The 27739-nt window shown below is 47.2% G+C and overlaps 2 protein-coding genes across 2 annotated transcripts in view; both read left to right on the top strand.

The window, feature by feature from the left end:
* Nucleotides 1-27739, top strand: part of CCT4 (chaperonin containing TCP1 subunit 4) — a 52178-nt gene that overhangs the window by 10540 nt on the left and 13899 nt on the right. The window contains exons 5-6 of the mRNA XM_050181200.3: nucleotides 4670-4934; nucleotides 26333-26468. Coding sequence (XP_050037157.1) covers nucleotides 4670-4934; nucleotides 26333-26468 — 401 coding nt within the window. The remainder of the gene's footprint in view (nucleotides 1-4669; nucleotides 4935-26332; nucleotides 26469-27739) is intronic.
* Nucleotides 22276-26326, top strand: LOC126533994 (tigger transposable element-derived protein 6-like). The gene has a single exon (XM_050181214.3). It carries the CDS (start codon nucleotides 24438-24440, stop codon nucleotides 25044-25046), a length of 609 nt encoding a protein of 202 aa, XP_050037171.1. The 5' UTR covers nucleotides 22276-24437; the 3' UTR covers nucleotides 25047-26326.

Genomic DNA, 27739 nt, shown 5'->3' with positions numbered 1-27739 from the left:
AAAAGGTCGATTTTTGAAAAACAATATTTTTGGGTTGTATGTCTCATAAACTACCTGTTCTGTAATTATCAGCACCTAATTCAACCGCAAAGTACCAAAAAATCCGCTACTTTTGAGGCCACCACGGCCCACAAAACATGCACAAATGCCAAAATAAAGTCAAACTTCGCGCGCGCGTGATTCCCGGCCCATGCGGCCTGCCCGCGCCATCTTGGTGTCGTTTTGACCGTGAATTCTTTGTCTCTGTTGTGCTGCCTTGCCAAATGCCATCATCGGCGCGGTTGAGGCGCGCTATTGGCGTTTTCCGGCGATGCGATGCGGAGCGCTGATTGGCCGGAGCAGCGCGTTGAAATCCCGCGGGATAAAGTGCACCTGCCATTGGCTGCTGCGCGGGCGGCGGCTGCTCCCTTTGATGCCGCGCCCGCTGCACTCTCTCTGTCCTCTGTCCCCTTGCTCTGTCCGCCTCAACAGACGCCTGCTTGCGAGGTGCTCATGGCCCTGCTTTGCTAGTTCTTTGCTGCACGCGATGCCGGCAACGAAGCCCAAGACAGTGCAGATGTTCGGTGCACGGAAGCGCGATAAGCGACTTGTACGAGCATCGAACTTCCGACCTTCCACAGTGAGTGCCGACTGCGTAGACGCTTTCAGCGGCGGAACTGCGCTATCGGCTGTTGCCAGTAGAAAATTACGACACATTGAGTGTTCCTGGAGCTGCAAAAGCTAATTAGAAGCTCCACAGGAGCTTTTAGCCGAATGTTTAATTAACGAGGTTTTAACAATAACTAAAAAAATGCCTAAAACATCAAGAGACCTTTACTTCATGAAATACCTGGTTATTGTTGCTTGTTGCGCATGAAAAATTCGCATGGCAAGTAACATTTTTCGGCGTTCTTGTAGGTGGTGCAGTCCACGCAGACTGTCGGGAGAAATGACACAGATGTCCTCCAAAACTTTAAGGGCCTCATCGGCCTCTCTAGCAACGCGGCGCGGCACTTCACACACATCCATGACGGACGCATTTTCGCCATCAGAGTCCGGCTCTTCGTCGCCTAGTGCATCCAGTATTTTGGCGTTGTTGAGGCGACCGGCAACTGCAACGTCACTATTTATGTGGATGCATTCGTCCAGCGGGACGTCCAGAGGCAGAAGTCTGTCAAAACAACTGTAATCTTCCTCGGTGTTTTGGTTAACATCTGCATACCCGGCTTCCAAAGAATCACCGTTACGGACAAAGCCGCTGTGTCGGAAGCAGTTCGCAATTACTGTGGGCAGCGTGTTGCTCCGCGCATGCTCCACCATGTTCACTGCACTGAGCAGAGTTGCACCACATTTTTTGTTGGCCTCCATACAGAGCAACATGCGCTCAAGCCTTTGTCTTTTGTATCAGTCTTTCACATACTGAATAATTTCCTGATCCAGAGGCTGCAGGGAAGCCGTTGTGCTAGGCGGCAAAAAAAGCAGCGGTATGTTTGTCAGCCCTGACTCACTTTTGTGCGTACTACAGTTATCTTACGATTTTGCACAAAAGCGGCAGTTGAGTTTGCGCAGCCAGGCCTGAAATATTGCTAGGTCATCCACGCCTTTCGATTCGAGTGATGGTCTACGGGAAGTTTCTTTGTGCTTTTGAAGCATCTCGGCTTTTCTGCTTTGCCGATTATCAATAGTGGTAGCTGCTCCGTGCCAGTCATGTTGGCAGCCAGCAAAACTGTTATTCTGTCCTTGCTTCGTTTACTGCCAACGCAAGGGTCCCTTTTAAATGTGATGGTTTTATCCGGCAGGGCTTTGTAGAAAAGGGCCGTCTCACCTGCGTTAAAAATGTCGCAGGCATCATAATCGGCTAGGCGTGTGGGTAATCCGGCCGTCCAATCTTCGACAACGCCTTCATTCACAGCCCCTTTCTCGCCGCACACGCTTCGGAAGACCAGGCCATGTCTTTTCTTGAATCGGTCGATCCAGCGTTCCGATGCCTTGAAGTCTTCGTTGCTGAGCTTCAGCACTCACTTTTCGGCCTGCGCACAGATAAGGGGGCTACTCAAAGGCACCTGTGCATCGTGCGAATCGGCAATCCATCTTCGTAACGCTTCAAGTTTTTGGGAGCGCTGCTGTTCACAGTCTCTTCCTGTTGTCAGCGAACTTGTCACTGTTGTACACCTGAAGAATCTCCACTTCATTTTTCATGTACCTGCTGGGTGTGCTTCTCCTCACGTTGAATTTATTCATTATGACCTGTCGAGGCACCCCTGCCTTCACGTCTTTCAATATTTCTAATTTCGCTGCCAAATCCTTCACCTCATACTTCGCCCGCTTCGGTGGGGCACGAGAGCACATGGTGGCACGGCTAGGCGCGGCAACGAAGTGACGGGTACGCGCACGATGTCAAGAAAAAACGAAATATAAACGGAAAAAAGAAAAGTGAAAATAAAATTTAAAAAAAAGAATAAGTTCTGCCATCCTCGCACACGCACCTGACACAAACCGATACATGATAAAAACGACAACGAAAAGAAACTGCACAACTCCGCAACCACAGGACTAACTGCACAAGCAAAAGACAACGTCGGAAATGGCGGACAGCAATACAAGAAAACAAACATGTATGTATAGATTAGGGTTGCTGCATAGACCGATAACTACCATGCCGATAACCATAGCGATAAAGAGGTAGTGGCAAGTGCCAAAAGCGACTGCAAAGTCAGAAGTACGTCATTGCCACCAATGTTTTTTTTAAACATAGGTTTGTCTATTATGTAGCAATAAAATAAATATGGTGGCCTTGATGTATTTCCGGCCTTTCGGCACTCCCAGTGCATGCAAGCATGGCCTTTGAGATCGGCGCACGCTAATTGGAGATGCCATCGCTGGCGGTGCAATTTGAACACCCCCTAGTGCCTCCTGATCCTATAGGCCTCATGTGCCTCTGAGCTTCGCGAACTGTCCGAATTAAACGAAGTACGACCAAATATGTCCAAATTAACGGGAGTTTCGTGCCATAAGGTTATGTACATGTTTGACGGGACCAGACGGCACGTCTGAATTTCCGAATTAACGGGAGCCGAATTAATGAGGTTTTACTGTATAAGCTCTCTGTGTACAAAATTTCTTTAGATTCATAGGAAAATATCAGCCATAGTAAACTGCCATGTGGCACTCTGGAGCGTGATCCTAAGTCCACTCCTGACTGTCTCCGTGCACAAAACTCCACTTTCGGCACGGCCACTCTGCACACTTCGGCAATAACAGAGGCAACGATGGCGAAAAGTTTATCCTCGTAGCCGATGTATTTTCGTGGTCGCAGCAACACTGACGAGCAACTTCTCCTTCCCATTCTATATGCCACACACCATAGTCATTGGTAGATCCCTCTTGCATGCCAGCATAGAGTTCTCAGTGTCATGTTCGACAGCACGAACGATGTTCAATTTTTATTCTACGCTGAGAACCCGGTTTATGTCCCAGCTTGCACGATGCTTTAACACGAGCCACAACGCGCTCCGACACTGGCACGGTGCCGTAATGATGTTGATGTGGCTTCATCCATCCAAGTGCCCTCTCCGTTTGCACTTGGGGGCTGTTCTGATCTCTGAGGCTCATTGGTGTTCTGGGCCAACGTACTGCCGTGATTTCGCGACGAAAAGTGGAAACACTACGTGTTAACCGATACACACGCAATAGCTGGTATGGTTTATACGCATGCAAAACGCATTATGTTCAATGGCTGCCAAGTTGGGGATTTGACTTTATTACTTTTAAAACAAAACTACTGTTTAAGCGTTTAAGGTTTGGCGAGGTTTTACTAGACCTTTGTAATGTGCCAGATAGCCTTTGATGAATGCACGGCAGCGATGAAACGGTCTGAGAAGCAAGCGAAACTCGCCGGCGGATGCCTGTGGACGTTCTGGGGCGGTCTAATGCACTTTTGCTGTTCATGCTAAAGTCTGACAAATTGAAGTAGTTTTTCGGAGTCTGTGCTGTGACTGCCATCCAGAAATTCTAGCCCAGACACATGAAAATCCATGGAAATTAACCGTTTCCATGGAGCAGTGGCGCGCGATGTCGACGCTATTTTTGAAAGCATGAGTGCTATGAAACTACGCATTAAAAGGTGCTAGATGTCCAGAAGCGCACGGAGACCTCCAAAATTTGAACTGTTAACCATTCATAACATGTTATTGATGGGAACAGGCACTGTCACAATTATGTTTGCAAGTAAGTGTCGGTGAGTGTGAATCGAAGTGACTCTGTTCACTAATGAGTGCCAGGCAGGGTGAGTTGCACCAATAGTGGCGTGAGTGAGTACATAGCATCCAAGAAGACTACTGGTGAGTGAGTGTAGGCGTATTGTGCCAACCTATGCTTCGCCATCATCTAAAACGAAATCATTCTCAAAGACCACAAAAGATTCTAGGCCAACAATTGACAGCCACTGTTCTTATTTATATGTAGTAACCATAATGCATGAAGTGCATTGTGGAGTATCACTTAAAATATTTCCTGCAGCAGAGGGGATTAGTACGAGTCTTGAGATTCTAACAATAGCGGGCTTGGGATGGAGTTGTGTAGGTAGGATTGGGATAATTGGAACTCGCTAAGAGAAGCCAGCAGTGGATGGAGAGAAATAAGCTGAGGACGGTGACTCAGTGGTTCGTACCCCACCCCACCCTTCTTATAGGCATCCACCCCACGACCATCTCGGACTCGTTCCAGTCGGCAGCGGTCATGGCCGTGGAGGTTCTTACGGGTATGGCGCACCCCCTGGATCTGGCAGACCGGGAGTCGCTGCTCAAGAGCGCCACCACGGCTCTCAACTCCAAGGTTGTGTCGCAGCACGCTTCGCAGCTGGCGCCCATAGCTGTGGATGCGGTGCTTAGGGTGGTGAACCCAACGAAGGACACGAACGTGGACCTGCGGGACATCAAGGTCACCCGCATGCTTGGGTCAGTTCCGTCCTTATTTCTGGGTGTCCTGTGGGGCCCGGTAGATAAGGGCTCTTCTGCACAAGGCTTGGATCTTGGTTTCTTCCTGGGTCACCCTTCTGGTGTCACATCTGGATACAGTGCAGTCCACTTATAACGATACCACATATAACGATATATCGGTTATAACGATGGGTCAACATGAGTGTCATTTTATGCATTAGGCCTATGGGGAAAAAAACCATTTATAACGATAGGTTATTCACCGCATATCGGATATGCGGTGAATAGGAGGTTTCGGTTAAGCAGTACAGTCGAGCCCGCTTATAACGAACTTGAGCGTCACGTGGAATTAGTTCATTGTATCCAGAAGTTCGTGATATGTGGGCCACACACAAAAATTCACATCAATCAAAACAAAAATTTATTGAGAAAGGAAATCGATGATCGTTGTCTGCCTCTTCAGAGCACGTCCAATGACGGTGGTTTCAAGCTTGTTCAAAGCTGCGATGTGTTCGTCACCCAAGGCCTTAAAATACGCAAGACTTCTAACTGCCTCAGTATGGCTCACTGCTGTGGTCGCGCTTACGGGTGCTGGCTCCTATGGATTGCAGCCGTTGTCCTATGCTTCGGCGTTGCTTGATGCCCGCACTTGGGAAAGGTATTTTAATATCAACAGTTTTGTGGCCAAGTCCAAAGCTTTTCGCTTCACTGTCGAAGTAGACGCTGGCGAATCCGCCATCTCAGATAGGCACGGGAGCACACCAGTAGGAAACAATGCCGACAGTGCTAGCACAACCAGCACAACCACAAGCAAGAAAAAGACAGTCGCGCAGTCAAGTGAGGCGCGGCGTTAAGGGGGGGGACAGAATAGGGGGTACAAAAGAATGTGATCATGTGCTACATTGTCGATTGGTGGAAAACTTCGCCGCTGCCCTGACGTCAACGATGGCGAGTGGGGTCCCGTGGCAAATGAGCTGTCACTTTCTGGCTTCCCTTCTACTTGCGTGTTCATGTAGCTCATGCGTGCTGGGCCAGCATATTCTTTTTTTTTTTTTTTTTTCGTTTTCGCGGCGATCCCCTCGCCGCTCCTCCGTGTGTCCGGCGAGATGCCGCGGGAAAGCAGATTCTCGGAGCATGCACAGCACAGGGTCGGCAGCTCTCACCACGTGGAAAGTGGTGCACGACGCCAAGGCGTTCGCTGTAGCTGATCGGCTAGATTCACGGGCATTTGTTGTAGCTCAGACCGAGCGCCATAGCCCTAATGTACATTTTGACGGTCACGCCGGACTTGTTCGTGATAAGCGAGCATTCGTCTTAAGTGGAGCAGTTATACGTGGGCTCGACTGTACTACTGTTTAGTACATACTTTTTTCGTGCTCTGGCCAACTGCGTTTTAACGAGGTTTCACTGTACTGAGACGTTCAGTGCGTTCTGTGGCATTGCCATCAGCATAACCGAGTGAATGCGGAGCGCAGCGGAGGATGAATGACGGTTATAATGAAGAGAGTGGGAGGAGGAAAGCAGAAGGAAGTGTAGTGACTGAGGAAACAGCACTGTATCAGTGGAGGGCTGTCTGCGGCCACTGAGAGGTGGCACCAGGATAGCGCACCGCCATTCGTTTGCCAAAGACTTCATTGGTAAGGTGTGTGATGAGCGCGTCTGCTGATACTATAATTGAAAACAAAGCAGTGAATGACTGTAGGTTGGTCTGCAGCGACCTCTATGAAACACGCCCACGCCACAAAATCAAAACTCCTAGAAAGCTGCATTCAAATTTTGGATTATGGAGTATCGTAATCGTAAGTGAATTTCTGTGTTATCAGTCACGAACGTTTGTGCCTGGAAATAGTTTGTAACTGGGTTGTATCAATTAGGTTCTACTGTATCTGTACCTAACATTTGGTAGTTCATGTGATTCACAGTTGCGCAGATTTGACATGTCAGATTGACTCTGAAACACTGGCACTTTACCTTGTTCTGTAGCATATAGGTTTAAAACTTCCTGCCTGCTGGCAAGCCATAGCCTGGATAGGATGACTGCATTTAGCTGTTGTGTTGCAGCTGTCTGTCGCACATGTGATGAATTGTTGCCCACACGCCTTAGGACACATCTGAGTCTCTGCGGTGATCTTTCTTTGCAAACATTCTGATGTGTGGACAGATGGCTTTGTAGAATTTGTGCGGTCCTGTAATATGCAGCACTGAATATACCGGACAATTTGGAATGCCCACGCACATCTATCCCAGTAATTCATAAATTCCAGTTGTGGCCCGTGAGATTGGCATGCCGCAAAGTGCTTCATCATCATCATCATCATCAGCCTGATTACGCCCACTGCAGGGCAAAGGCCTCTCCCATACTTCTCCAACTACCCCGGTCATGTACTAATTGTGGCCATGTTGACCCTCCAAACTTCCTAATCTCATCTGCCCACCTAACTTTCTGTCGCCCCCTGCTACGCTTCCCTTCCCTCGGAATCCAGTCCGTAACCCTTAATGACCATCGGTTATCTTCCCTCCTCATTACATGTCCTGCCCATGCCCATTTCTTTTTCTTGATTTCAACTAAGATGTCATTAACGCGCGTTTGCTCCCTCACCCAATCTGCTCTTTTCTTATCCCTTAACGTTACACCTATCATTTTTCTTTCCATAGCTCGTTGCGTCGTCCTCAATTTAAGTAGAACCCGTTTCGTAAGCCTCCAGGTTTCTGCCCCGTACGTGAGTACTGGTAAGACACAGCTGTTATACACTTTTCTCTTGAGGGATAATGGCAACCTGCTGTTCATGATCTGCGAATGCCTGCCAAACGCACCCCAGCCCATTCTTATTCTTCTGATTATTTCACTCTCATGATCTGGATCAGCAGTCACTACCTGTCCTAAGTAGATGTATTCTCTTACCACTTCCAGTGCCTCGCTACCTATCGTAAACTGCTGTTCCCTTCCGAGACTGTTAAACATTACTTTAGTTTTCTGCAGATTCATTTTTAGTCCCACCCTTCTGCTCTGCCTCTCCAGATCAGTGAGCATGCATTGCAGTTGGTCCCCTGAGTTACTAAGCAAGGCAATATCATCAGCGAAGCGCAAGTTACTAAGGTATTCTCCATTTACTCTTATCCCCAATTCTTCCCAATCCAGGTCTCTGAATACCTCCTGTAAACACGCTGTGAATAGCATTGGAGAGATCGTATCTCCCTGCCTGACGCCTTTCTTTATTGGGATTTTGTTGCTTTCTTTATGGAGGAGTACAGTGGCTGTGGAGCCGCTATAGATATCTTTCAGTATTTTTACATACGGCTCGTCTACACCCTGATTCCGCAATGCCTCCATGACTGCTGAGGTTTCGACTGAATCAAACGCTTTCTCGTAATCAATGAAAGCTATATATAATGGTTGGTTATATTCCGCACATTTCTCTATCACCTGATTGATAGTGTGAATATGATCTATTGTTGAGTAGCCTTTACGGAATCCTGCCTGGTCCTTTGGTTGACGGAAGTCTAAGGTGTTCCGGATTCTATTTGCAATTACCTTAGTAAATACTTTGTAGGCAACGGACAGTAAGCTGATCGGTCTATAATTTTTCAAGTCTTTGGCGTCGCCTTTCTTATGGATTAGGATTATGTTAGCGTTCTTCCAAGATTCCGGTACGCTCGAGGTCTTGAGGCATTGCGTATAGAGGCTGGCCAGTTTTTCTAGAACAATCTGCCCACCATCCTTCAGCAAATCTGCTGTTACCTGATCCTCCCCAGCTGCCTTCCCCCTTTGTATAGCTCCCAAGGCTTTCTTTACTTCTTCCGGCGTTACTTCTGGGATATCGAATTCCTCTAGATTATTCTCTCTTCCATTATCATCGTGGGTGCCACTCGTACTGTATAAATCTCTATAGAACTCCTCAGCAACTTGAACTATCTCATCCATATTAGTAATGATATTGCCGGCTTTGTCTCTTAGCGCATACATCTGATTCTTGCCAATTCCTAGTTTCTTCTTCACTGCTTTTAGGCTTCCTCCGTTCCTGAGAGCTTGTTCAATTCTATCCATGTTATACTTCCTTATGTCAGCTGTCTTACGCTTGTTGATTAACTTCGAAAGTTCTGCCAGTTCTATTCTAGCTGTAGGGTTAGAGGCTTTCATACATTGGCGTTTCTTGATCAGATCTTTCGTCTCCTGCGATAGCTTATTGGTATCCTGTCTAACGGAGTTACCACCGACTTCTATTGCACACTCCTTAATGATGCCCACAAGATTGTCGTTCATTGCTTCAACACTAAGATCCTCTTCGTGACTTAAGGCCGAATACCTGTTCTGTAGCTTGATCTGGAATTCCTCTATTTTCCCTCTTAGCGCTAACTCATTGATCGGCTTCTTATGTACCAGTTTCCTCCGTTCCCTTCTCAGGTCTAGGCTAATTCGAGTTCTTACCATCCTGTGGTCACTGCAGCACACCTTACCGAGCACGTCCACATCTTGTATGATGCCAGGGTTAGCGCAGAGTATGAAATCTATTTCATTTCTAGTCTCGCCGTTCGGGCTCCTCCATGTCCACTTTCGGTTATTCCGCTTGCGGAAGAAGGTATTCATTATCCTCATATTATTCTGTTCTGCAAACTCTACTAATACCTCCCCCCTGCTATTCCTAGTGCCTATGCCATATTCCCCCACTGCCTTGTCTCCAGCATGCTTCTTGCCTACCTTGGCATTGAAATCGCCCATCAGTATAGTGTATTTTGTTTTCACTCTACCCATCGCCGATTCCACGTCTTCGTAGAAGCTTTCGACTTCCTGGTCATCATGACTGGATGTAGGGGCGTAGACCTGTACAACCTTCATTTTGTACCTCTTATTAAGTTTCACAACAAGACATGCCACCCTCTCGTTAATGCTATAGAATTCCTGTATGTTACCAGCTATATTCTTATTAATCAGGAATCCGACTCCTAGTTCTCGTCTCTCCGCTAAGCCCCGGTAGCACAGGACGTGCCCGCTCCTTAGCACTGTATATGCTTCTTTTGGCCTCCTAACTTCACTGAGCCCTATTATATCCCATTTACTGCCCTCTAATTCTTCCAATAGCACTGCTAGACTCGGCTCACTAGATAATGTTCTTGCGTTAAACGTTGCCAGGTTCATATTCCAATGGCGGCCTGTCCGGAGCCAGGGATTCTTAGCACCCTCTGCAGCGTCGCAGGTCTGACCGCCGCCGTGGTCAGTTGCTTCGCAGCTGCTGGGGACTGAGGGCCGGGGTTTGATTGTTGTGTTCATATAGGAGGTTGTGGCCAAGTACTGCACCAGGGTGGCCAATCCTGCTCTGGTGAGGGAGTGTGTTACCGGTTCTGGTCACCGGCATCAGGCCACACTCCAGGCCTGTTTATGCAATTTTATCAACACACGGATTTTTTTTTTTTTTTTGTCCGGTGGAAAATTGCGCGGCACCGGGATTCGAACCACGGACCTCTTGCACGCGAGGCGGGTGTTCTACCTCTACGCCACCGCTGCAAAGTGCTTCTGCCTCCTCATATCTTTGAAGCAATTCAGGAAGGCTGAATGATGCATGAGTGGCAAACACATAGAGAGAAAGAAAGAAGATACACAGATAAGGTAACAGTGATTCCCTACCTGCATAAAATTTTGCACGATCTAAAAAGGTAGGGCAACATTCAGGCGTCAAAGTGCTTGTTAGGGCACCAAATAAGCTTTTGAGTTCATGCAAGTTGAGCTGCCTTAAGAGAATGCATAAGCCAGACTGTTCCATCAAGCACAAAGATGCCTGTTTTACTTGTAAAAAAGGGAGCGTACAGAATTCCACTCTCTTGTGGTAGACACTGCATTGGTGAGGCCGATATCAAGATATCCTGCATGTTCCAAAGGTCACAGTTCTTATCTTCAGGGTGTTAACAACCTTCAGGCAGGATAATTTACTGGCGGCCGCGCAGCAAGGTCAGTTTCGCACAAGACGGCCGTGAGCCAATCTTGGCATTGCAGTAGGCTTAACGTTTTCTGCGTATCTTGGGAAACCTTTTTACGAAGAAACATGACATTTGCTGGAATATTGCACAGGTTCTTTGCATTCTAAATGTAATTTGGAAATGAAAAATAATAAAAATCTGTGCAAAGCAACGGTGACGTTTTTATGTAACTTTCTTTTTTCTACAAAATCATTGTTTAGATATTTATTCGAAATTTTGTTATTAAACATGTTTGCGAATAATACTATTAGAACGAGAATTTTTCCTCTTCAATTTGATACTATGGATTTTAGTATCAAGCATGCTCTGTAACAGGGAAAAAAGTATTCACTAGACCACCCAAAAACTGCTGGTTTTCCTGCGGGCAGGAAAGTGTTAAGCTTCCCCTTCAACGCTAGCCATCATAGTAGTCAGCCATCCTGGCAGAATGTGTAAAAGCGTTTTATTGCGTTACTGCCCCGTTAGGGTTTCTTTGCCACGCACGTGATGAATATTTGCCCAACACGCCTTAGGACACTTCTGAGTCTCCACGGTGACCTTTCTTTGCAAACATTCTGATGTGTGGGCGGATAGCCTTGGGACAGCTAGTCTGAGCCAGTTTCTGATGGACGGGTCTTTTTCTGGGAGGGAAATGAATGGGGTCTCACCATGTGGATCCTTCTGAGTGCGTCCCTTTTGTGACATTTTAGGGGATGGGTAAATCATTAGCGCAATCTGCGCTTGACCAAGACCCAGGACTGGTAGTACGTTCACTGAAGGAGACAGTACCCACTAAGCACAATAACTTGAGAGTGTGATGTTTCACCGCTGCGCATTTGGTCGCTAAAGGCAGCATGAACTCTGACCTAAGATCAAACAAGTTGAAACTGCACTGGCGTAATGCGGATTGGAGACAATATGAACGAAACTGCTTGTATTAGGCCTAAGTTGTCCCATTGAGTGAATCTAGTGCAGATTCCACAGGTGATGGGCAATCTGTGCTGGCTGCTGCCACAATTCTTCCACACTTTTCGTTATGCTAAAGAGTACTATTCTAGCCATACAAACACAGGTTCATTGCACATCCTCAGTCACAGTTATAAACGATATAATCAAATGTGCCCTCTCCCACCTCCTTCTGCTCAATTACATTCGTGGTTGCGTTATCTCACTGAGAGTGAGTCAGTCAAATGTCTCATACTGCAAGGAAAAACAATATACAGTCGAACTCGGTTATAACGATACCAGTTTTAGCAATACAGTAGACTCTCGTCAATTCAAACTCGAAGGGACCCCAGGATTTTGTTTGAATTATCAGGAAGTTTGAATTATCGGAAGTTCTCGCATATATGACTCTGAGCAAGATTACAGCGCAAATTACAATTAATTATCCACTTAAATCATATTTTAAACATGTCACTCTTTAATTACACAGTAAAAACAGCAGAGGTGAAGGATCCAGAACAAGTTTAATGGAAATCTAAGGCTGACTAGACCGTTTGAAGAAATCATGAATTGTTGATTGTTTTTTCTTTGCATGAGCATTAAGAACAAAGTTCTTTATTCCATTAAGAGCAGCCAGTTGTTCTTGAGAATTTTCTTCTACAGTCAGAAATTTGCGGACCTCGGCAAGGTAGTGGAAGGCCTGTGCTGCTGTCACAGAGGATTGCTCTTCTGATTCCTCTTCACTTTCGCTGCTGTACTGTGCTGGCAGCACCTCAGCCACCAAGTCGTCCAGGGTGTCTTCCCTGCACACGCAGAGGTTATCATTGGCAGCCGCAAATTCACTGAGGTCAGCAGCTATGTTGTGTGCTTGGAGTGCAGAAAGCACTAGCCTTGCTTCATCGCTCTCCATTTGGAGGCAGTCTTCACCTTCATTTCGAGCGCAGTCAGGCAAGGTATCACTGGTGTGGCCTGGTATGCGGAAGGCATGCTGGAAGCAGTTCCGTATCGCTGCCGATGTTACTGCACTCCATGCGTCAGCTAGCATTCCCACAGACGACAGCAGTGTTACGCTGTACGACATGGAATTATCCATGCATATTAGCATCCTCTTAAGGAGTAGCTTTCTGTAGTTTATCTTCAGACATTTGATTACCCCCTGATCCAGAGGCTGGAGGACAGCTGTTGTGTTTGGAGGGAGGAATTCAAGACGAATTGCCTCCAGCCCCTCCACGTCACCGTGAGCGGGCAATTATCCACTATCATCAGCACTTTTCTTTTATCGCGCTTAAACCGCACGTCAAGTTTCCGCAGCCAATCCTCAAACAAAGATTGCGTCATCCATGCACGTGTATTTGCTGCATAAGAAACGGGAAGAGTTCGGACGCCTTTAAAGCATCTCGGACGCTTCGATTTGCCAACAACGAAAAGTTCGGGCTTGTGACTACCATCCATATTGGCACAAACCATGACTGTGAGCCGCTCCTTGCTCAGCTTTCCGCCGGTGCAAGTTCCCCCTTGCGACACAATGTTTGCTGAGGAAGGCACTTGAAGAACAGTCCCATTTCGTCAGCATTATAAATGTCAGCCGGGGAGTATTGAAGCAGTAGGCTCTGAAGACGCGTCTGCTGCGAGTCGGTAGTAAGGGCCTCATCGACCGCTGCCGCTTCTCCACTTACTGTTTTGAAAGTGAGGCTATGTCGCTCCTTGAATCGCGACACCCATCCATTACTACACTTGAAGTCTTCAATTCCAATGCGCAAAGACAGTTGTTCGGCCTTCTCTCGCAGGATTGGTCCACTTACTGGTAGACTGCAGCTCCGAGCGCGCTTCAGCCAAAGAAAAACTGCCTTCTCAAGCTCCGGATGCGCCGCCTCCCTAAGACTTTTTCTGTCGGGAGCGAAATGGCCTGCGTTGTTTCGCAGCTTGTCTTTCGCTTTCACAATCGTTGTCAGCGTACTTTCTGTGATTCCATACTTCAATGCCACAGAAGTCTTCTTCGCTCCAGCCTCGACTTCATCTATGGCTGCCAATTTTTCTTTCACAGAAAGGGTTCGGTACTTCCCCCGCGGAGACATGATGCTACCAACGCGGGCGACCGACCAGGGAAAGAAAAGCGCGAGCGGTCACGTGATTCGGAATCGGCCGATGCTACTCGCGTCACTTTCGCACCTTTTTTTTTTTTTTCCTTTTCTCGTGCTCTTTGTTTTTACGTCAGGTTTTACGTCAGTCTTGAGCGTTTTGACAAACGCAGGTGGACAGTCGTCATTTCCACAAGTTTTGAGGGTTATGTGTTTTAACTTCGAACTTCCTGCTTTGAACTGGCTAGCAAGCATGCTAGCAAGCCACGGAAAGTTGAGCAACAATGTGCCCTTCGGGAGGCTTTTGTTTCGAACGTTTGCTTGTTAGGCTCTTGTTCGCTTTCTTTCATTTTTTTAGGCCATAGTGCGCTTATTTTAACATTTTCCGCTGTTGTGGTGATATAAGAAGTCAGATTTTTCACTAGTGGTGGCAACGATAGCCGATAATTTTCCGGTATGGACAAGCAAAAAGTACGAATTAACCGAATTGCGGTGTTTGAATTAAGCGGCCTTAAAATACATTGAAAACATGGCGAACCAACCAAAAATTTGATTTTTGTTTGAATTAACCGAAAGTACGAATTATCAGAGTTTGAATTATCGCGAGTCTACTGTATATTGGTTATAACAATGATAAGCGCTGCTATAGATTAGGAAACAATGCGCTTCTAACCGATAAGGCGATTGTTGTGAAGGTGATTACATCAGATAGAAACGGGCAGCGTTGACATGGTAGGGCAGACTGCCTCAACGTTGATCTCGCAGGAGGCCTTGGTGATGCTTCAGCCCCCCCCAGAGCTTCGTTCTCGTGAAGCACCTTGTGCTGCACTATGTGGAGCACCTGGATGCCTTGGAGAAGCATGTTAGCTAGCTTCGCGTAAAGCAGGCAAAGCTGACGGACATGGGGTTTTCTCCTGCAAGCCACTGAGAAGCACGTGGCGAGAGGCTTGTGGCGATCTTGCCCCTGCTTATCTTCTCGATTTCTCAAGCTGAGAGGCTGCCACGGCAACCTTCTCGCATTTTCTTTTAAAGGCCACTTTTGAGGGCACCAAAGTGATGCCTCGGCACAGTTCGCCTGTCACTGGCCACCCGTGACCCCGCTTTGCAGTTATAGCGGTGCCATTCTTTAATGCCAACAGCCGCACCTTGTTACATGCAATCAGAGTGTGCAGGAAGCTGAGTTAAACAGTTAAACGAATCAGCACAGTCGGCAGCTGGATGGAGGATGGGGGAGTGGAGGGGCGCTGGCGTACCCTCCTATATAGTTTTCTAACAGTTCTGCCATCCCCAGTTCTGATGTTTTTTTTTTTTTTGTGGAACCCACTTATAACAATTAGTAGTTATAAAAATGGGATTTTAGTGGCACTTGAATATTGTTATAAGTGGGTTCAACTGTAAAGGGCTTGCTGTATGCACTGGGCTATAGGAGTCCTGCATGCATGGGGCCCTTAAAGGGACACTAAAGGTTGATACTAAGTCGATGTGTACTGTTTAAATACCATTACAGAAACCTCGCAACGCTTGTTTCGTGCCAAGATTAGACTTAGTTTACAAGAAAATTGCATCTGAAGGGTTCGAATACCTTTTTCGGAATTCAAATCTCCCTCCACCCAACCGAGGGAGTGGTGACGTTGCATACACCATCATCACCCTTTGCTGCCGTTGTTGAGCAAAACAGCGGCCGACAGACGGCAGTACCTAGCCAAGACAGAGCTATGGTGGTTCTAGCCACCATAACAGAGCGGTGGATTCGCCGCTGCAGCTGCTTTTTGGTTCGGGCATCCTGCAATGTCACAGGAAAGTTGAGTTCTCTGCTACTTGCAATTTATGCGAGTTTCGCGAGCCGGCAATACCAGCGCAGCACTATGCTATAAAAGAAACTATTGAAACGCGAAAGCATGGGCGGCATTTATTAAGGGGGGAAGCGGGGATCAGATCGCGATTTTCGCGAAAAAAATCGATTTTTGAAAAGTACGCTTTTCAGAATCTACAGCATCATTTCTATCTTGTACTGAAATATTTCACCGAAAAACAAACTCTAAGCACTTAAAATAAATATATTTGTCGGTGCCGGCGTCCACAAATCCGCCCGAAATCGCGAAAAAGCCGCGAAGTTCAACGCGCGACTGCTCGGCTTTCCCGCCACGGAGCGCCGCCATTTTGGTATCGTTGGAAAGCCCGACTCTTTGACTCTTTGTCCCAGCCCTTCCCTTCCTTCCCTGCCAGCCAGCAAGCGCACAAAAAAAGAAAAACAGGAGAGTGGCAGCACGGAGCAGCCAATGGCTGCCGCGCCCCGATTGGCTCTGCGCCGCGGCTCGTTGTAAGGCGCCTCCTCATTGGTCGACGCCGCGCCATAATGGCGGCCGAGGCAAGGAGCGCAAGGAGCGTCTGCTTTTGTCCGCTGCTGGGAAGCCTTTCTGGACTTTCCTTCTCTTGTGTTTCGAGGACGTCGGCCACGTGCAATGGATCCGCGCACGTTCGAAAAGAAGTACCGGACGAAGCATGCCTACGGGAAGCGGAAACGCAAGCCCGTCACAGCAAGGAAGAAGCGGCGATTGTCAGCAGGTGGTTCGGCCGAGCCGAGCGTCCGTTCAGAATCGGCGGAGTACGCGCCCAACGTGCTGTGCGATCTCTCGCCCAACGTGCTGCGGGATATTGCGCCGAGTCGAGCACCAGCCAGCGATAGTGCGACGAACCATGATCTTTTGCCGTCGAAGCGCGGGCGCAGTGTTACTTCACCGGTGACGATCGACATGCCAGTGAGTCTCGCCGTACGCGAGCGTCCCGTCGCAAGTTCGTCCAGCACAGATTACGGAGTGAGCTTGCAGCGGTCATCGCCGCCCGACTGCAGAGCATCGGAGACGCGCTTCCGCGGTGTGTCGTTCAACGCCGAGATGTCTCCGCAGCCAACAACCGCCAGTGAAGGCAGTCCCATGCCATCGACGAGTTCCGGCGCTTCGACGGAGCTGCAACGCAGGCGCACGCTCGCTGCCGCGGATGCGCCGGCGGCCGACCTTGCCGCTCATCGCAGTGTTGACTGTTCGCCCAGTGAACGTCGCACTATTCAAGCTCACCTGGAAACACGATTTGTGTCCGCGGAAACTGCAGAACTGCAAGCGTCGAGAGTTCGCGAATCGCTTCGCGCGGTTTCAGCAACGGAGCGCAAGTTCGGGCTGACTGGCTCACAGGAAAATGCCATTCCCGCACCTCCAGAAGAGGAGTTTATGCTTGTTCAAGTTGCTGCTTTGAACTCGCTGATTGGTTCCCCGCTTTGCCCAACTTGTCAGCAGCCCGGCCTAGCAGTGCACCGCGAGACTGAACTGGGACTAGCTGTGAAGATGGTACTTTCATGCATTTCCTGTGGTAGTACCCTACAGTCTGAGTGGTCCTCACAAAGGAAGAGCGGCTCTAGAGCTTTCGAGGTCAACATCAGAGCTATGCAAGCAATAAAGAGCATTGGGAAAGGACCAACTGCTCTTAATGACTTCTGGGCCACCATGAATGTCTCGCATCGTGGGTTACACCACAAAACATATGATGGGCACCTCAAAAAGACTTTCAAGCCTGCCGCAGCGGCAGCTGCACACAACATCTTCACAGATGCTGTAGAGGCAGTGAAAAAGGTGTACACTGAAATGGAGACAACATTTTCAAAGAACATTACAGTAGTGTATGATGGCACATGGTTGACACGCGGCCACAGCTCCCATACCGGCGTAGGCTGTATAATTGATTTCCATACAGGGCTTGTGTTGGACTGCATAGTTCTGTCCAACTTCTGCCTTGGGTGCAGCCGACAGCCAGCAGAAAGTGACCCCAACTATGCTGAATGGAAGCAGCAACACCAGTGCCAGAAAAACACTGATGTGAATTCTGGAAGAATGGAGGTTGAGGCTGCACTACAGCTCTTCAGGCGCTCCTTGAGCAGAAATGATCTACGTTACACAAACATAGTTTGTGACGGGGACAGCCGCATGTTTCGCACTCTATGTGATGAAGAAGTTTATGGTTTTGTGCAGCTATCTAAAGAGGACTGCATAAATCATGTTAAAAAACGAATGGGGGCTGCACTTCGCTCTTTGGTGGCCAAGGCAAAGAAAGGAGAGCCACTAGGTGGAAAGGGGGGCCTGACACAGCAGCTCATCAAAAAACTGACAAACTACTATGGCCTTGCTCTGCGGAACCACTCGGAAGTCGAGGAAATGCAAAGGGCAGTAATGGCAACGTACTACCACATCACATCAACAGATGATGAGCCCCATCATGAGCTGTGTCCCCCTGGCCCCCTTAGCTGGTGCAACCACCGGTCAGCTGAGGCAGAAGGGCAGCCAGCACCAGCTCACAAGTACAAGCTTTCAGCTAAAGTTGCTGAAGCACTCCTGCCTGTGTACCAGCGCCTCTCAGACCCTCAGTTGCTGGCCCGGTGCAGAGGAGGCAAAACTCAAAACGCGGCTGAGAGTCTCCATTCAGTGATATGGTCACTAGTATCAAAAGACCAGCATGCCTCACTGTTTGCTGTGGAAACAGCAGTGCACGAGGCAATTTCAAAGTACAACTCGGGCAGTCTGAAAGCTTATTCAGACCTGTGCACAACATTGGGCCTGCGCCCTGGTGCCCTCTCTCTTCAGCGGGCTGTCGAGAAAGACTCCCAGTGAATGAAGAAGGCACACAAAGTCCATCTCCTGAAAGGACAGAGGGCTAAGAAGTCACCTGCTGCCAAGGACACCAAATTCTACAATGCAGGAGCATTCTAGACAGTGTGTGCCAGTATGGAACTTTGAGGCTTGTTTTCTCAAAAGTTTGTTTTGAGCTTATCACCTCGCTCGTGGAAAGCATAGCACGGCAATGGGAGCACGGATTTTAATCCTGTTTGTTTTGCTGCAATTGGTGAAGTGTGCCTTATGTCAAGACAGTCTCAGATTTACCATTTAGGCTCACCATTTTTTTATTACACAATAATTGGAGCATGATACATTCTAAACATAAAGAGAAGGTGCATACTATATCGTTTAGAAGAAGAGCAGAGAAATTTAAAAAGAAATTAAGAGAATCTTGACTTAGACTATACTTCTTAGTAACTATTAAAAACATTTACAGACCCATAACCCATTTTGCTGTCACGCTAGGCTTTCCACGAGCAAGCAACATGTGAGCAATATATAAATAATGATAAAATAAAAACTACTGAAGATATGATTGTGAAACTTTGCAGCTGTCTGTTTGGTGCTATTTCGAACCTGTATGCCAAATTTCATCACTCTAAGATAAAAAATGAAAAAGTTAGTTCCGATCCCCTCATCCCCCCTTAAGGCTCTGTTCGCGTTAATATTGACGCCTATAGATTCTCGAGCACTAATCAATCACTTTAGCTTGACTTAATATTTGCCTCTTGTGTCCCTTTAACACAAGAGCATGAAAATGGGCTGTGTTCGTGCATCTATTTTACCCAACAGTGGTTCTGTGAACAATACATCACCAATTCCTGTTGGTTAGATACTAGCACATCTTTTGCCCCGATACTTTATCATTCTGCAGTGCTATTCATGCTCGTCGGCTGACTGCTTGATGACAGATGGCGCAAGCAGTTGATACTGTAAATAGCGCACAAGCTGATGAGACATGACGGTGGGAATCTCTTAATTCTCCAAATTAAACAAGGGTCAAATAAACAGGCTTGTGCTTTAAAGGCTTACATAAATGTGATGCTATAACATATTAATGTTATAACATATGAATAAAAAGCCTTTGTATGTTTTTCTGCCCTGTTACAGTGGTCTGCCACACACGTGATGAATTGCCCAAACGCCTTAGGACACTTATGAGTCTCCACGGTGATCTATCTTTACAAACATTCTGATGTGTGGACTGATGGCCTTGGGCAGCTCTTTTTAACCTGTCTTTAATGGAAAGATCTCTACGAAAGCATTATGGGTACGCGAATATTCTACATGAGAACAAGCATCCGAAGTTGCTCTAATATTCAAAACAAATTGGATATGTATTGCCGGCATTGCTAGAGCAGGTACATTTCACTGCATTCATTTCTGTCTCAACTGCGCAGGCGTGCCCTCTCGTGTTGCTTTGCATGCACATGTCATAGTGGAAATTAGCGCGTAAGGTAGGCTCAGCCACCAAACAACTAAGTATGCAGAAAAGCTAACCTCTCACTGGTAATGCACATTGGTTTACAAAGGGTATGAGCAATTGCACAAGGAGTCCATCCCCAATAAGTATGCATCCATAGGAAATCTAGAGTCTAGGTCCAACCGGCCAAATCCACCAAAGCAATGCCCATCCACTTGGCCTGTCCGTGCAAATGTCCACCTGGCCTCATAAACGATCTAACAAACGAACTGAAGGTACGTGCTTTGCAGCATTAAACTGCAGCTGCTGCATATGCCCAGCCAAGTTAGGGCTTTGTTTTCAGGACTTGCGTTCCTTGTTGTCTCTCAGCTTGCAGGCATTTCTTGAGCATGCCAGCAGAGTGCCAAATGCTGTCATTTCTAACAATCATTGATGATGTGCCAGCATAAGGAGATCCATTTTGTTTTTGTCTGGAAACATCTGCTCGTGCCTAGCTGCAAGTGTTCCACTAAGTTGGAGGATTGTAGTGTTGCACTGATACTCTTGCGGCACACAGATAATCCAAGAAATTGATTTGTCCCCCAAAAATTGACATGCACGGACTCCTTCTTTCAAAGTCCACACTGGGGTGTTGCATTGACGTCAGATTAACAGGGGCAGACAATGTTGGCCGTTAGTGTTATAGTGAAGTAATAATTTGATCAAATTATTATGGCTCCCCCTTAAGCTTTTTTGTAGCAAGGTTTTATTGGGGCTAAGCTGAGAAGAGTTGTGTTCACATTTTTGTGACCCAAAGCCACTAGTGTATGAAATGCAAAATTTTTTTTGGGGGGGGGGGGGGGGGTTGGACAAAGTAGTGTTGTGGCTGCTCGCAATAATGTCGATGTGAAAAGTTCAATAGATTTTCTTTTAACGCCCGTTTCAGTGTAGTAATGTCTACCTGACATGCCGCCATGCATATTACACTTGCTCAGATGTTGCATGCAACGTTGGCTTTGCAACAATGGCAATTGAGGTCGAGTGGCAGCAGCAAGTTTTAAAGTGGCACTAAAGAAAACACACTGAATCGGTTTATATTGATAAAGTGTTCTTTTAGAAATTTATTCTTGTTTGTTTCACACTGATGCATTGATTATTAGAAGAGAAAATGCAGTTAGGAGTTCTAATTTTAGAATTTTGCAGTGAAACCCCAGGGCCGATACGTCGTCGTGTCTCAGTAAGCTTTTCTGAAATTTCTTCACTTCAGCCTTTGCCTGTTTTAGAAAACAGGGAAGTCTGTCTGAGCGGATAAGAAATTAACTGTGCTCGAGCAGGCGCCGGTGCAGTGCAAGACCTTGCGGCATGTTATTGCAGTAACTTGAAGGTGGTGCCTTATATTGCAACCATTTTTTCTTTCCCCTTACCAAGCTGGTCTTCTTGTGGTAAGACATGCTGTTTTAGTATTGTCAAAGGCCAACTTACGAATGCAGCTCAAATAATTTTTTTCCTTACTGTTGCATTAAACTTTCTATATGTGGAGGTGTCCTGGCAATCATGCAGGATAAGATATTTTGCTTTCCTGTTGCTGCTGTCTGCCACACACATGATGAATTGCCCACACGCCTTAGGACACTTCTGAGTCTCCACGGTGATCTTGTCTTTGCAAACATTCTGATGTGTGGACAGATGTGTTTTCGAGAGCTATTCTTAGCCACTCTTTTATGGAAGGGTCTGTGCTTAGAAAAAAATTTATTCCCGTGATACCTGGCAGGGCAGCAATTGATAGTAGGTGTTCTGACATTGCGTGTGCCTGGAAAAGGCATTGGTCACTAAGAAAAATAATTTCAATGGCACAATTTCTCAGTCTCAGGCCTGCCTTGAGGGAGAAAGGAGAGAAATTAATTTTTGTAGGCTTTGTTTAGGCAATGGGGCTGAGGGCTGTCGCCTTATGCCTGCTGTGTCAACTACTCAAACTCAAATAAACTGTGCACCCTGGCATGGAATGTGGACTTTGCTTCACATGACGTTTTGTCTACGAAAGCATTTGTCACACAAATTGGCCCGCGGAAAGTTTTCATCATGTTCACCTGCCATGACACGATTGTACCTAGCAGTCCTGTATTGGGCATGCATTCACAAGCTAGATGCAAGCAGATGAAAAGAGTTGAGTTGACTTCCAGCAACGAGCAATGTCTGAAGGTACCATATTGCTATGTCTCATGTCAGTGAGCCTTGCTGATGTGCCACGGGAGTGGAAGATGAATAAATCTGAATTCAAATAGACTGTTCACCGTTGTCATGTGGCAACACCCCCCCCCCCCCCCCCCACCCTTTTTTTTTATTGCGAGGGTAATCTCATTTGCCAAATAACTAAAGCTGAGACTGTGAGCAGATGATTGTAGCTTTTTCCGTTGTGTGATACAGTCAGACTCACTTATAACGACCCTAAATATAATGATCTATTGGTTATAACAACCACATTTCAATGCATTTATGGTTATTTGACCCTGCCTATTGAAACTCCTTACACATAGCATGGACCTTTTTTTTCTCAAAAGGGCCGTGCGGTTACTGACGACGCTTCAAACCCTGTCACGGTAAAAGAAAGGGCATGCGACAAACCAAAGCACGCAAGCGCGACCAAACTGAGCGCACGGCAGTGCGCACCCCGCCCCAGTCCAACTGGCAACGATGATACGGTTTTCGAGATGAACGAGCGAACCAACGCATGTGGATTTAGTAAGGTGCGATTTCGAAAGAGCCCAACCACTCCACGGCAGTCGCTGAGAAGGTCGCGCACTTTCAAGGCACGCCTCCAGCTAGGAGGCGTACGGCATAAACAGCATGGCGCGGGGCATGCACTGGTGCAATATTGGTTGCCGTGGTGGCGTCACTGTTGTTTCTGTGCAGTTGTCAGCGCAGCACCATGTGCGTTGCGACGGTTGCTCGAGCATTCCTGTTGACGCTGCTGGAGTCGGCGAGAACGCTGTACCGATTGCTGCAGCCACGTAATACTGCAGCGCATCAGCGGTTACTACGCCGTTATCAGATCGCTGTTTGGCGGTGCTTCGTTTACGCGTTGCCGATTGCTGTAACGGTTTGCAGTGACATTTTGCATTTAGAATGTCGGATTTGTTTCACTCCGAGCAGCATAGATAACGTAATTTTACGGTTTGTGTGTGGCCGACGTGCAGTCGTAATGCCAGTACCATGATGTCCTATACCATCGCGGAGGGGCGGCATGCCGTAGTAGTTGACGGAGTTTATGCTTCCGGCACACTGGAACGCTTCGCTCTCTTGTGCAGAATGCAGTCGTGTCCCGCTGGTAGTAAAATATATCACAAGCTCTCGAATAAAAGATGGTGCCTGCGCTTGCACTTTCAGAATGACAGGTGATGGGAAATGTGCGCCATTTCGAAAGAGCTACATGACGCAGCTTTTCATTCTTTACGTGGACATTTGTAGCGGAAATTTGCGGTAGATACGGGAACAAAAATGTCACTGAAAATTGGGTTTTTGGGGCAAAGCGCTGCCAAATTGTAACTGCTGACACCAGGTTCGGTGCAGTTAATTCTTGAGCATCCTTAAGGGTGAATCCATACGTAACAATCCACTGATTTTACGACCACTTCTTGCGGAACTACAGTGTTCATTATAAACGGGTTCGGCTGTAGCAAGTTTGACTTGTTGCACCAAAAGGCACTGACAACAGGCAAGATGTACATACTGTCAGCTGCTGGCTTTTCAAGCACATTACTTTATTCAGTACTTGCTTTTGCCAAAACTAGTTATTTAGAATTTTCGAGAGTTTCCAGTATGACCTAACCAAGAAATTAGCAGCACGCACTGCTGGTGGTTGTAGTTTGGCGAGCAAGTGGTGCTGCCCACGGCATGGTGCATTAACAGTCAAATGAAACAAGCCAAGGACAGCTTGCGTGCCTCCCCCCCCCCCCTTTTTTTTCTTTTCTTCCTACTGTGGATGGCATGTAAATTTTTTTACAGTCGAACCCGACTATATCACACTCGTTTACATCGAAGTATCCCGTATATCGAACAATTTCTGAACACCGTAATGTTACAATAAGAATATACAGCAAAAAGTACGGTTAAATCGAACAAAAATAGCAGCCGCACTTGATATATCAAACTTCAAGCACCGCAAAATTGTCCCAGAAGTTGGCTTTCCCGCGCGGCGGCCGGGCCAGCCGCGGGCACCCCCGTCCCAGACAAAGTGGTTTAGCCCAACTGCGCTTGTGCGGCGCTGCTCTCGCTCCCGTTCAGACAGCCGCCCCCTAGAAAAAGTGGTTCGACCCTCCTCGCTCTCTCACAGCCACGTGCGCCATAGTCTTTTCTTTCTCTATGCGTGCGCCTGCGTGAGTCCTTCGCGTCCTTCACCCAAACCACCAAGAAGATCGGTTCAGTTCCTTCAGTTGCGAGATTGCGTAGTCGCGTTCCGGAAAGCAGTGCTCGTCCGCTCCATAAAGAGATGGCTGCCGTGAAACGGAAGAATTTAACAATATCCACGAAGATAGAGATAATTCGAAGAGTCGAACGCGGAGAAAAGAAGTCGGATGTCGCCGCAGCGTACAACATTCCAAGAAGCACGTTGAGTACGCTATTAAAAAATAAGGCTGACATTAGGGCTAAGGTGGACAAGAGGCCTGGTGCTACCGACGCCCGAAGGATACGCACTGCTGTATATGAAGACGTGGAGGCCGCAGTGTACAAGTGGTTCCTTGACGTTAGGTCACGAAACATCCCTGTTTCTGGCCCCATAATTGAGCAGAAAGCGAAGGATCTCTCTTTCATTCTGAACAGACCCGACTTCAAAAGCGGTTCAGGTTGGCTGCAGCGTTTTAAGGAGCGCCACAGCATTGTCGGCCGGGCTATCACTGGTGAAAGCCGTGCGGTGGACGTCACGAGCATTAACAAATGGATCGAAGAAAATTGGAGCGAGATCATGACAAGATACCATCCCCGCGATATATTTAACGCCGATGAGACGGCTTTGTTTTGGCAAATGCTGCCAAACAAAACGCTGGCGTGTCGTGATGAGAAGGCCCATGGCGGGAAAGTTAATAAGGCCCGAATATAAGTGTTGCTCGCCACCAACGTCGATGGATTGACCAAGCTTCGACCACTTGTTATCGGCAAAAGCAAATCGCCGCGATGCTTAAAGAATGCACTCTCTGTTCCTGTGACATACAGGTCCAACGGAAAAGCTTGGATGGCAAGCGAACTTTTTGGAAAATGGCTGAAGTCCTGGGACGACGAACTGGTAAGCAGACAGAAAGGTCTGCTTACTACTTGATAATTGTTCCGCTCACCATTGTAATGTCAGCGTCAGCAACATCGAGCTTCGCTTCCTACCACCGAACACAACGTCGGTGCTGCAGCCTTTAGATCAAGGTGTCATTCGTGCGCTGAAGGCAGGCTATAGAAAGCGCCTTGTGCAACGGCTTTTGCTTAACCTTCGCACTGGCCGGGAGCTGAAAATTGACCTCCTGGGCTCAATAACAATGTTGAATGCGTCGTGGAACGATGTCAAGAAAGAAACGATCCAAAATTGTTTTCGTCATTGTGGACTGAGTGTTTCCGGGGAGGCTGGTGCCAGCTCATCCGAAAATTGCGTTGAACCTCTCGACATCGATGAACCACTCGAGGAACTTGACGATTTGTTAAGACAGCTGTCCGAGTTCCCAGGCGCCGTTTGTGACGGGACTGTGGCTACAGACTTTGTCTCCGTTGACGATGATGTTGCGACTACTGGAGAGCTCGCTGACCAAGACATTGTTGCCGATCTGGCTAGAGATCCCGCCGGCGACTGTAACTCCGAGGACCCTACGAGTGCCGACCCGCCCACGTGTTCCGAAGCACTTCATGCACTGAGCGTTGTTCGCCACCACTGCGCGCCCATAGAAGGCTGTGGGCTCAGCTGTTCCCAGTCGCTCGACAACGTTGAAAAGTGCATGCTCAGCAATGCTTTCAAAGTGAAAAAACAGAAGAAGATCGGCGACTATTTCTCGCGCTAGTATGCCCATGGTGCATGTATTTAAAAAGTAAAGAACACTTTTTAATGAGGTGCGTTTTGTACATTGTCAATTTCTTTAAACGTTCTATATCGAATTACACGATATCTCGAACTAATTCCCGTTTTTTTTTAGAGTTCGATATATGCGGGTTTGACTGTATTATACCATGGCTTCTTTCCCTAAAACCTTGAAAATGTTCGCTAGGAAGCTACAAGTCTGGCATGCTCACAGTCTTTGATCCAGTTTGCAGCTACGATGGAAAGCCTTCCAGAGCCAGCGAATGTGGGCATTAAACGTCACATCAATACATGCTGTAAAACTTGCTTGGTCTTGTGTTGCTTGTTCCCAGTGGCACGGTGGAGGACATGGAGCTGGTTGATGGTCTGGTCTTCACCCAGAAGTTGGCTGGCAGCGGGGGCCCTCACCGTGTGGAGAAGGCCAAGATTGGCCTCATCCAGTTCTGCATCTCTCCCCCGAAAACTGATGTGAGTTCATCGTGCAACCTTACAAAGCCCCAAACACCACTCCACATGAAGGAAAATTGCAACTTGCTCACCTTTGTTTCTGGCCACGGAGAGTATCGTATTTACTTGAATCTAACGCACACTTTTGTTCCAATAAAACAGGGCCAAAAATTGCGTGCATGTTATAATTGAGTATGACCCTAAATCTGCATTATCATATCGATATTGGCATTTCAAGATGGCCGCCTCATACATGCTTTGAGCCTAGCTGCCATAGCTTCCTCTATGTGCTGTAGTACATGTGCTTAGGTTAGTACACCATCCATCTTCCGGTTTTCTGCATTTGCTCTGTCAGCATGGAAGCACTGACTGCGAAGACACGCAGTGACAGACTGAAATAGGGCCGCAGCATGGGCATTCGCAGTTTCCGAAACTTGCGTGTGGGACTGGTGCAAACAGAATTCTACTCCTGTAGCTGCTGCGTGTGGCGCGGACACGCCGCCCCTATTTTGAAAGCGATCTGCAACCGAGACAAGTCTATGCATCTAGGCGCACCGCGCTGCGTTCTCGTTGCTTAGGTCGCGTTGAAGCGAGAGGCCACACAAAGGTCAATTTGCTCGCTCCTGCTACTGCTGATAAGAGTTTCCTTGGTCATTGCACAAGACGTGTTCATGTTTGCTGGTGCGCGCGTGGCGCCATACTTGTTAATTTAGTTTGTAAGGGAATGTTTAAAAGTTCTTACGTTCGATAAAACTACAATACTTACTTTTCATGTAGCTGTGTACTAATTTGGTATCGTGATCGATGCTTCGCCTTTTGCCCAAAACTGTGACTTTTTCTATTTGTCGCAGCTTTAGTGTATTGGGAGTAAATCTTTGTTTTTTTTTAATGAAAGAAAGCTGTATTTTTGTATAAAAGAATGAGGTGTGCTCTACTGCAAAGGACTTTTTTATAAGTCACGGAAAGGGGGTGTGCGTTACTTTCAAGGGAGTTTTCTTTTCCTTTTTTTGGTTTTGGAAAATGGGTGCATGTTATAATTGAGTAAATATGGTATGTTTTTACCAAAGAAATGCTGAAATACTTTTGTGTAGAAAATGTATTAGTATTGTAATTAATTAGTCATTGGTTTTCTAGACTAGCCACAGCTAAAATCTTGCTCCAGCGTCTCAAAATGTTATTATGGGCATTGCGTCAAGTTCCTGCAACTAAATCGGAGTCAAAGCTTGGGTCCTTTATCTGCGTCCACGGAAGTTTCCATTTATTGTCTTGGCATTCCTTTGCGGCAAAGGCGA

This window comes from Dermacentor andersoni, chromosome 7, assembly GCF_023375885.2.
Source record: "Dermacentor andersoni chromosome 7, qqDerAnde1_hic_scaffold, whole genome shotgun sequence".
NCBI lineage: Eukaryota > Metazoa > Arthropoda > Arachnida > Ixodida > Ixodidae > Dermacentor > Dermacentor andersoni.
The sequence above is the reverse complement of the archived record's forward strand: the minus strand, read 5'-3'. Positions and strand labels throughout refer to the sequence as shown.